The sequence below is a fragment of the Lycium ferocissimum genome, chromosome 6, assembly GCF_029784015.1.
Source record: "Lycium ferocissimum isolate CSIRO_LF1 chromosome 6, AGI_CSIRO_Lferr_CH_V1, whole genome shotgun sequence".
Lineage (NCBI taxonomy): Eukaryota > Viridiplantae > Streptophyta > Magnoliopsida > Solanales > Solanaceae > Lycium > Lycium ferocissimum.
The window spans coordinates 12,537,824-12,549,475 of record NC_081347.1 but is presented as its reverse complement, the minus strand read 5'-3'; the positions used below and the strand labels follow the sequence as shown (position 1 = coordinate 12,549,475).

General features: G+C 33.4%; 1 protein-coding gene across 1 annotated transcript; it reads left to right on the top strand.

Annotated features, from left to right (window-relative positions):
* The first annotated feature begins 3,887 nt into the window (after positions 1-3,887).
* Positions 3,888-6,619, top strand: LOC132059350 (trihelix transcription factor DF1-like). The gene is made up of 2 exons (XM_059451937.1): positions 3,888-4,419; positions 4,889-6,619. Exons 1-2 carry the CDS (start codon positions 4,193-4,195, stop codon positions 6,099-6,101), a joined length of 1,440 nt encoding a protein of 479 aa, XP_059307920.1. The 5' UTR covers positions 3,888-4,192; the 3' UTR covers positions 6,102-6,619.
* The last annotated feature ends 5,033 nt before the right edge of the window (positions 6,620-11,652 follow it).

Here is an 11,652-nt window from a genome sequence, read left to right as displayed (position 1 = left end):
TTTTCAAACCCAAAAAACCTTTCAACTTAAATACTGTGGTCTCTGGAAGTCCCGCGAAAAGTCAAAAATGTCTAAATGACCAAGAATAGTATGTTGACCATATAATTCAATTAATAATAAGACGACTATTCCACGTCCCCCGACGTGAATCTTATTCGTTCTATGTGGATTTTTCGTCAAAACAAAAGAAGCAAATGGTTCTTTTGAGAGGCACAAAGCCCGTAGAACTGATCAACGAGTCTTACCTGCGAGATTCAAAACAAAGAAACAAACAGTGACTTACACATTTCACATGTCAAATAAAACAGTAAACTTAATGATTTTATATGCATCCTACTTTAATCACCAACAGTAGACGCAATGTCGATGAAGAAATCGTTGTACGGCAGAGATTAGTGAAGAGGAAATGTCTCCACCATTGGTTTTTCACATGTGAAACATCCGATCACTCTGTTTATTTATGAAATTTTATTTTGCTATATGTTGATGATATTATTCTGTTCCACAACTCTCCGAAAAACCATCATTCTTAGAGAATTTGCTATAAAGGAATTGTTCGTGACTATGTGCATGTTTCTCTCTCGAAAAAATTATGCAGTTAATTATAGAGCAAACCCCCGTACACCTAAGCGACACCAAACCAAACTTGTGCCACAAACTTCGAATCCCATATCGTAAGTTGGTAATTAATAGACATTCACACGACATGTGACTTTTTTGCTTTTCAACATATAACACGCACATTAATTTTAAAATGAGTCCGAACATTCAAGGTACTATTGACTTTGGTCTCCAAATGGTACAAGTCCTCCATCGCCTTCGTATCTTATACCGACGCACGCCACCTGGACACTCGCCGCTCCACATATCCGGTTAACGTGTTATAACCTTCCTATATCCAAACTATTGGGCTATGTCTAAATCGAGTGCCGAGCCGAATACCGTGGCGTTGCTAATGTAGTACAATTGGCTTCGCAACTGCTATGAAAGATTTCCAGTTAATGGGTCACATTAGATTGTGATAATTTAGTGCCATATACCTATCAATCCATTTTTATCTAAACATATCGTGGACATACATTTCGTACGTGAGAAAGTTGCCCGTAAAGTTCGTGTCCTGAAACTCCCGTATATTTTTAAATCTTCACTAAAGGTCTTCCGCGCGTGCTCTTTGATGATTTCGAGGGACCATGCCATCACGACAACCTCCCGCTTTATACTGGATAAACTAAGTAATAGTATAAATATTGTAAATATTCCCTTAATAATACGGGGTCATGTAGTTTAGGCTAATATAATTGGATACCTACTTTGTATATAATAAGCTTTTACATCAATACAAGGCACGGATTGATTTCCTATATAGTTAATAGTTAATTATTGGAGTTCTTTTCATGAGTTTAAAAGTAAAACGTGTGGGACAGCACGCAAGTTACAACCACAGATTCACTCCAAGTGGTTGATAATTGGTTCAAAGATAATTACTTCACTCTTTGTCAAGTTTGAAAATGACCTACCTTCTTAGATTCCTTTTTATTTTTTAATAATAATATTTTTTACTACCCATATTTAAATTAATTTTATTTATACGAAAGTGACCTGGCGTCGAGATTACGTGAACGAATTCCTTGTAGTATATTGATATCTCTATGATTAGGTGTCTCTTTCCTTTTCCCAAAGGCCAACTTTATGTTTCTTTCATCTTCTTACATTAATTAAATTTTGTTATTACAAGGCTGTTAATCATCCATCATACATAAATCTGAAACTTATCATCAGCTCCTTATCATCACCCACGGCCCCCGCACCGAAAGTAAACTCCAAAAATATGAGGAATTTTAAAAGATAGTATTACAAAGGAGTTGGAGAAAATTATATTTGAAGTCAAAGGAACTTGGTAAAAAAGACCTTTATTTAACTAAAGAAAGTGAAGACCTGGCTCTCGTTTAGCTGAAAAGAAATTTCAAGTTTGAATACTTTGCTTTAGAAGAAAACTATATGCGATTAGTAATGTGAAATTAACAGCCGCGTCATGAAAAGTAACAATATTGCGAAAAGATAGGGAAAAAATTGAAGGAAAGAATAGGGTAAATTAGTCCTTGAGAATCTTCTAGTCAAGTCACGATCATAAATTGTAAGAAAAAAATGAATGTGAAATGCGAGTACATCCGTTATATTAATAATATTCGATATCTCATAGTGAATTATGTTTAGTTTTGATGGGGAGCACTTTATTTTTAAAATGAGACTTTTCAGCTCGAAATTAAATTAATCGACCCTTAAAATGAATATCGGATACCAAGGGGAGATAAAAAAAATTACGTTTATTTCAATGCTTTTTTCTTTCCTAAACTTAACTCTATATGAGTGTTGCCAATATTATTATTTGTTTTAAAGTTTGGAAAAATAATACAATTTACAAGTTAGGGTAGAATATAAGCAAAAGTCATAGCATATTTATTCCGAGATGCAGAAACAATTGCCAAAAAGGGTCAAAACAAATTAATACAAGCAGCCGTTCATTCACTATTTTTTTCAACTCCCAGGTACATATATTTTCTTGTTTAGCCGGTAATTTATTTAAATATCTTTTTAATCATCTGATTTATATCAGACAGTTGCTTATTAATTACCAAACAATTAGTTTCTTTTTTGAAAACTTTCAACCTATATTTTCTAATCGTAATTATGGGCCCACATTTTTTCAAACTCTTATCGTTACAAGGACACTAGGAAAAGGCAATTCCACAATTTCACCCATAAAACTTGCGTATGAAAACAAGAAAACGTCGAAAAGCCAAAATGTGGGCTGTAAGGCCGACTTTTTAACTAAACAGTAGCTTTTAAGGCACAAACTTACAAAACTCAACTTGGAAATTGAAGATGTAATTTTCAGCTATTTCAATTTACTTATCCCTCCATCTTACTTCGTCTTTATCTTCCACTTGTTGCTATCTCCTCAAATGGCCAAATTGATAACCATGACTCATCTCTACCTTCTTTCTTTTTCTATTTATTATTATTATTATTATTATTATTATTATTATATTTTATATTACCTCTTCCCAAAATTAGTTATTCCAAGGTTTGTGTCTAAAATATAAAAAGATTTTTTCATACACTTCTTAATATATCTACTAATTATAATACAGATAGTTTGAAAATGTTTTAATGCTCATATTCTGAAAATATAAATTTATTTTCTTTTTTAACCCTTCATTTTATATGTCGATTGACTGAGTACACAGGTTTCAAAAGAAAAAATGTTTTTGAATTTTATAATTTTAAACAGTCACTAAGAGCAAAATGAGTGGTTTAAAGGTATTAAAATGTAGAAAGACATTATTAATTTTTAAACAAATTTAAAAAAAAGCGTCACATAAAATGGAATACAGAAACTATAAGTTTGAGATTCTTATTTTCAGTATTACGTAAACTAAATGAGACAGAAGTCTCAAATGAAATCGCCTCTAATGGAGAGTATGTTCTACCCAAAATAAGATTTTCACGCAAAAAATTTGAATTAATCAAGTTTCAAAACGTGTATCGGAGAGTGAGAAACCAAAAATTAAATAAAACACTTAAGTTGAGATAGATGGTTTTATTTTTTTGATAAATTGAAGCAATTGAAAAATCATGATTGTTCTCTTAACTACCCTTTGTTGACCCCAATCTTTTCACATTATTCCAACATGACTCACGGTGTATCCAAGCTGTAAATTTAGACTCCACCCTAGCAAAGTTGACCAGCCATTTTTTAGTTGAATAGCGTGAGTAGAAAAGTCAAAATCAAGAGAAAAAAAAAAATCAATCTACACATGTTTTACCAATTAAAACCTTGACAACTTGTAAAAATTTATCAACATGTCCCACTTCAATTTTTCCACTTTTTCTCTCCATATATCTCTCCACCCTAATTCACCACCCCTTACTCCGCATTCTACTTTACTTGACCCCTTGGACACAAAAAAAGAAAAAATAAAAAAATAGTGGGGGTTGAATTTAAGAAATAGAAAGTAAAACACAAATTTCAAATCACCCCAAAAGAAAGAAAAAGAAAAGAAAAAGGAGAGAGGATAAGTGCACCCCCTCAATTATTTTACTACTACTAAGCCCAAGAAACAAGAAAAAAAAAATTCACCTTTTCTTGTAAATACTACTATAGTGTGTGTGTGAGAAGAAGTTGAAGAAAATGGTGGAAAGTTCAGTTTTGTTGGAAAAGAATACAGCTAGTGGCGCCGCCGTGGAGGAGCTGAAAAATGGTATTGTCGGTGGTTCATCAGAAGAAGAGAAGAATTATTCAGGTGGTAATCGTTGGCCACATGAAGAGACTTTAGCTTTGCTTAAAATAAGGTCTGAAATGGACCTTGCATTTCGTGATTCCAATCTTAAAGGCCCTCTTTGGGATGAAATTTCTAGGTACAAAATTTACTCAATTATTGTTTTGTTATATTGAAGCTCAAGTTTTGTCTGTTTTGATAAACTTGCACATTTTCTTTACTTATCTGGATTAAGGGACACTAAATTTTACCGAGATTATTGTCCTGGATTATAATTTATCCCACATGAAAGGTTTGGGATAAGATGGGATATCCAGGATTAAGTATAATTTATGCTGTGTTTGGTTGATAGTTGATGGTAACCAAACACGGTCTAAATTTAATCCCAGACTTAATCCTGAGATATACCACCTTATCCTAAGCCTGTAGATTTCGATTTTCGAAGGCATCTTTCTTATCTTAGTGAAAGTGATTGTTTTTGAATTTTATCTAGATGGGTAAGATTTAGCTTTTTAGTTGTGTTTCTGGTTGATTGTTGGAATTTATTTTATTATATTGTAATTATTTTGAAATAGAAGGACAATGGGAATTTTTGTTTTAATTGGCAGGAAAATGGGTGAGCTTGGGTATGCTCGAAATGCAAAGAAATGCAGGGAGAAGTTTGAGAACATTTATAAGTATCACAAGAGAACAAAAGATGGTAGATCTGGCAGACAAAATGGGAAAAACTATAGATTTTTCGAGCAATTAGAACTTTTGGACAACCAATCTTTACTTTCATCGCCTCCATCGAATCATATCCAATTCAATACGATGGAGACGATAACATCAATGGCAATGCCAGTGCCAATGCCTATGCCGATGACAATGATAAAACCCGCCACTAGTGGATGTCAAGATTTCAGAATTTCGGGTCCCAACCGAGGTTTTAATCCGGAGTTCATGTCCACGTCTACCTCCACGACCTCTTCCTCGGGTAAAGAATCTGATGGTAGCGTGAAGAAGAAAAGGAAATTGGTTGGTTATTTTGAGAGGTTGATGAAGGATGTGTTGGACAAGCAAGAGGACTTGCAAAACAAGTTCTTAGAAGCAATTGAAAAATGTGAGAAGGATCGGATAGCGAGGGATGAAGCGTGGAAGACGCAGGAAATCGCTAGATTAAAGAAAGAACAAGAAGCACTAGCCAATGAAAGAGCGATTTCAGCTGCCAAAGACGCAGCGGTGATTGCTTTCTTACAGAAAATGTCGGAGCAAAACATTCAGTTACAGTTGCCAATGGACTTACCCCAAGTACCCCAGAAACATACCGAGGAACCGGAGAGTGACAAGGAGGATAACATGTTGGAGAAAAACAATATTGACAAACAAGAGATTGACAGTGCTGGTGAGAATTCGAATTCGTTTCAAACAAGTTCTTCTCGATGGCCTAAAGCAGAAGTCGAAGCATTAATCAGGTTAAGAACGAACGTCGACGTGCAATATCAAGACAATGGATCATCAAAAGGGTCTTTATGGGAGGATATTTCATCAGGTATGAAGAAACTTGGATATGATAGAAATGCAAAGAGGTGTAAAGAGAAATGGGAAAACATAAACAAGTATTATAGGAGAGTTAAAGAAAGCCAAAAGAAGAGGCCTGAAGATTCAAAAACATGTCCTTATTTTCATCTGTTGGATTCTATCTATCAGAACAAGTCCAAGAAACAATTGCCTTTTTCAGAAAATCCAGGTTCCAATATGAAGGCTGGAGAGATACTAATGCAAATAATAAACCAACAACAACAACAACAGCAGCAGCAGAATGTTGAACAAAGTCAATAAAATAATGAGAAGGATGAAGAAGAAGAGGATGACAATGAAGATTTATATGAAATAGTTGCCAACAGACCCTTCTTGAATAATAATAATAATGGATTTTTCTTTTTTGCTTTGTGGGCAGTGTACCATTTTTGAGAAGTGGGGCAAATCATTGGAGTTAATGTCCCTTGGAAATGTGGGTCAAGATTCCATTAAGTGTGAGGGAGGACCTTTCAATTGCAAAGTTATTTTTTACTACTAAAAATGCACACCCAAAGGAGTGGCATCTTTTCTTTCTACTTATGTATATTTAATAATTCCTTGTTAGGTAGATAGTGTGAGAGAAGGAATACTTTAGCTTTAGCTTTGGTGTGATTTAGATTTTAGACTATATAGTAAAGTATACATTTTCTTCTTTTGAGGCTTTGGTTTCCGCACCATCCCCCATGTGTGTAATAGTTTAAAATAGTTGATTGTGTTTGTATGAATTGAGAATATACTTTTGCAAGTTTGTCACAATATGATTTCGGTAATTCACCGGATCTGTTTCTTTTTTTTCTTTTCTTTTTATGGGTGGGCAAAGAAGGGATTTGTGGGAAAGCGTGAAAAAATTGTTGCAGAAGTGTTAAGAGTCCGAATGATTTAACGAAACGGTGCTGATTTTTCTTTTTGGGCAGACACATAAGCGCCCGCCCCTTAAGTTGTTACTGAGTGTTCTCAACGAAAAATGGTTTTGAACTATCATGTTTCTTTTTTATCGCTAAAAGACTTAACGAGACGGCTCCGTTAAGACACACTTTAATTATGTCCTCTTTTTTTTAAAGCCTTTTGGTTACCTTTTTACACTTTTTAGTAATTGTTTGATTCAATAATTTATATAGAACCCTACTTATTTTTGTGCGATTAATAAGGTAGGATCAATACATCAAAGATACACAAAAGATCGCGGTGACATTAGCTTGAAGTTCTTTACGAATACTTAAACTCATTCATTAATAATTAATCAAAAGTTAGTCAAAATGGCAGCATTCATACAACAACAAAAAAACTTAATTAAATTGCATCATTCATAACCTTGAATAGATGAAAATACTTAAACTTGTTCATTAATAAGAAATCCAAACTTTTTAAAATACAATCATCAAAGTAAGAAAACAACTTAAAGGTTATGAATGATGCAAAGTTTATACTCTGCATTAAGGAAACTTTCGTGATTGTATTTTAAAAAGTTTGGGTTTCTTATTTTCTTACTTTGATGATTGTATTTTAAAAAGTTTGGGTTTCTTATTAATAAACAAGTTTAAGTATTTTCATTTACTCAAGGTTATGAATGATGCAATTTAATTAAGTTTTTTTTTTTTTTGTATGAATGCTGCCATTTTGACTAACTTTTGATTAATTATTAATGAACAAGTTTAAGTATTCGTAAAGAACTTCAAGCTATGTCACCGAAAGAAACGAAAATGGCGTTCGAGCACTTTTCAACCACTAAAACGGCCATATCCGAACTTTTGTGTATCCTTGATGTATTGATCCTACCTTATTAATCGCACAAAAATAAGTAGGGTTCTATATAAAATATTGAAGTTTCAAATCCAAGCATTTATTACGGTCAGAAATTTAAAAAGTGTAATGGAAGAAGGGTTAACCAAAGGGCCGAAAAAAAAAAAAAAAAAAAAAAAGAGGGACACTATAGCGTAGTAAATTACTGCGCTAAAGGTAGTTTGGTAACATTTTTTTTGTTGGGATATTTTGGTTCAAAATATTTTTTTTTTGGCATTTTGGTTCCGGACTTCTCATTTACACGCTTTTACTAAAATACTCCCTCCATCTCATATTACTTGTTCTTTTTTTTTTTTTTTTTTTTTTTACACGCTCATTAAGAAAAGTATAATTCTATTGGTAAGGGTCAATGCAATGGTGATGGAGGAGAAGAAAATTTTAATGGTGGAAGAACAAATAAAGAGAGACAAAATGAGTTAGAATATTGAAAAATGGCATCTTAAAGACTCGCCTCATCAAATGGCAATGACACGTAGCATGAAAAAGGGTATATTAGAATTAGTATGTATAACGTCAGGAGTGTATTTGGACTCAAAGTATAATGAGGTGTATATTTGGCCCTTTTCCATTAGTACAAGGGTATATTTGGACTTTTTCTGTTTATTATATTACTGTTGTCTCCATCCAATAAATTACACTCTAATTAATATTGGTAACTATTAAAAACAATTAATGTAAAGGACAAAGTAGAAAAAAATTAATTAATTCTTTGTTGATTTTGTAAATGAATAGATATTTTGAGATGAATATTTAATAAGTAATGTGGACTACTAATATGGGAGGGAGGAAGTACTTATTTTGGCCTTATTTATTTAGTGAATGTTCTAATTTTAATTATTAAAATTTTAGTCATAAAGTTCATTTGTTTTTTACATTTGGATCTTAATTATTAAGTGCATTTATTTTTTTATGTTTCAACCACTTAATAGGTTTGAATAGATCCGAATGATAAGATCTGTAAAGTGTTAATATCATTGACATATTTATTTAAAGATTTTCACGAAAATGGTAGTTTACGAATTTCATCCATTCATCATTACCGTGACTGTCCAGCATTATTAAATGCGAACATTGTTGTCCACCACTATTAATTTTATGTCACCACGCACCACCACCAACTACCATCTTCAGCCACAACCATTATTACTGCCAATCACTATAATCAGCTAGTACTACCACTAGCCACCATTTATAATATTCATGACCGCGTCATATATCGCCAACCATCGTCATTGTTCACTATCATTATTACCATTCTTTATCCTCTTACATGTAAATCGCTGCCACCACCAGCTACCATTATTGACTTTTACTGCCAACACCATTACCACTAACTACTACGTGCACCCCACATTAATCGACATTATCCCAAAGACATTCACAACCACCGGTGCTAACCATCACCACTACCAATCATGTATATTTTAAATATTTTATTAATATATAATATTAGATTAACTTAAATATTTTTAAATTTTATATTTATTAATTTTAAATAAGGACAATTTTGTTCATTCAGGTGTTAAAAAAAACAGTCTTAATTATCTAACATTCAGATTTTAATACAGCATCTTAACAATTCAGATTCACATATCTAAATCTGAATGTACATCTTAATATTTAGATTCAAACATCTTAATCTTAATGAAAACAAATGAGGCTACACTATAATATCTATTAAAAATGTGCCTATTAAATACATTACGATTAACCACCAAAACAAATGAAAAATGTAGACTTCACATGCAGTAATGTACCCGTATCGGAGCCCGACTAATCCAGTTTCGCAACGTAAGGCCCATTCGGGAGAAGCGTTTCCTACAAAGAATTTTTTCATACCCAGCAATGCTAATATGGAGTTATCCCTGTTTTTCATATGTCCATTTAATTTGTACTAAAATTGAAAATCGATCAAATGAAACGCCGACGCCAAAGTCAGTGACCTATTTTGGAAACAACAACAACAATAATAACCCTGTATTATTTTCCCTCCATAGTTGGGCTACATTGGGCTAAACCATAATAAAGTGGGTACATGAAACGCCTCACAAGACCCAAAACTCAAGACTAGCCCAAGTAATACCTTATGGGTGGGTGGTCCAAAAGTTCATCTAGCAACAACCAACCTATTGTTACATCATATAATTGGGAAAGAACATCGATACCTTTTACACACAAAATAATTACCCTTTCATCCCCCTTACTTCAATACCCCAAAACTACTTACCCTAATACCCCTTTATAGGTAATTGTCTCTTTTTTCTTTCTATTCTTTTTTATTTATCTACCTCTTATCTTCTTTTCTTTCTTTTCTTCTCTTCTTTTTTTTCTCCTTTTTTATTAATTTTTTTCCCCAAATCATACTATATTTTCACCATAATCTATTCCATATTTAATTCTAGCTTCTTTGTTTTCATTTTTTTTATTTCTTTATTTTTCGTTCCTTTTTTATTTCATTTATTTCTTTTCTTTTTGAGAAAATACACAAATACCCCCCCCCCTCCAACGTATACTCGGATTAATTATGACGCACCCAACCTTTGCGGGCGACCTATTACCCCCTGGCCTTATTTTTCCTATATTTTTGTATCCTTTTTCGGCTGACGTGGCACAAAAAATAATTGATGCCCAATTGCACAAACACTCTCCGCCACATCGGCGCCACGTTAGTGCCACGTCACTGCCACATTTGTGCCACCTAAATTTTATTAAACAAGTATTAAAATTTTATTTTTAATATATCTTTTCATAAATATATGTATTTTTAATTAATTTTTCCTTTTTTTTTCTATCTCATTTTTTACTTTTATTCCTTCCCTCTCTAAATTTTTTCAACCTTTTTTTCTATCTCGTTTTTTCTATCTTGGCCCGCCGCCACCGCCGGCCGGACTTCATCATCACGAGCGACCAACGCTTTAACGACCCCCGCCTCTCCGTCTCGGCTCTCCGCTCGACTGCGCCAATGACCCCTCCCCGCTTCCTTCGTCTCCTTCTCTCCTTCCCGCCTTGCCACTACCGCCACAACGTGCCCCACGGCACCGCCGCCGAAAGTTGGTGTTTTTTTTAAGAAAAAGAAGAACGACCTTGTGGAAGAGAAATTCTTGAACCCAAATAGGTTGATTTCTTGAAAAGATATGTATGATTGATGATGAAATTGAATGTGTGTGTTAATGGAGGAAGAAAATGGGTTTGAACGTGTGTGTGTTAATAGAGGAAGAAAATGAGTTGGTTGATTTCTTGAAAAAATATTTATGATTGATGAAAAAAATTGAACGTGTATGTTAATGGAGGAAGAAAATGGGTTTGAATGTGTGTGTGTGTTAATAGAGGAAGAAAATGAGTTGGTTGATTTCTTGAAAAAATATTTATGATTGATGAAAAAAAAATTGAACGTGTATGTTAATGGAGGAAGAAAATGGGTTGAATGTGTGTGTGTTAATGGAGGAAGAAAATGAGTTAATGTGTGTGTGTGTTAATGGATGAAGAAAATGGGTTGAATGTGTGTGTGTTAATGGAGGAAGAAAATGGGACAGTTGATTTCTTGAAAAAATATTTATGATTGATGAAAGAAGTTGAATGTGTGTGTGTTAATGGAGGAAGAAAATGGGTTGAATGTGTGTGTGTGTTAATGGATGAAGAAAATGGTTTGAATGTGTGTGTGTGTTAATGGATGAAGAAAATGGTTTGAATGTGAAATGGTTTGAATGTGTGTGTGTGTTAATGGAGGAAGAAAATGGGTTGAATGTGTGTGTGTGTTAATAGAGGAAGAAAACGGGTTGGTTGATTTCTTTGAAAAAAATATTTATGATTGATGAAAAAAGTTGAATGTGTGTGTGTTAATGGAGGAAGAAAATAAAGTTGAATGTGTGTGTGTAATGGAGGAAAGAAAATGGGTTGAATGTGTGTTGTTAATGGAGGAAGAAAAATGGGTTGAATGTGTGTGTGTAATGGAGGAAGAAAATGAGTTGAATATGTATGTGTATTAATGGAGGAAGAAAATGGGTTGAATGTG

Excerpts from the sequence above, each read along its gene's own strand:
- LOC132059350 (XM_059451937.1), top strand. The coding sequence starts at position 4,193 with ATGGTGGAAAGTTCAGTTTTGTTGGAAAAGAATACAGCTAGTGGCGCC. Across the intron at positions 4,420-4,888 it reads CTTTGGGATGAAATTTCTAG|GAAAATGGGTGAGCTTGGGT; the intron begins GTACAAAATTTA and ends TTTAATTGGCAG.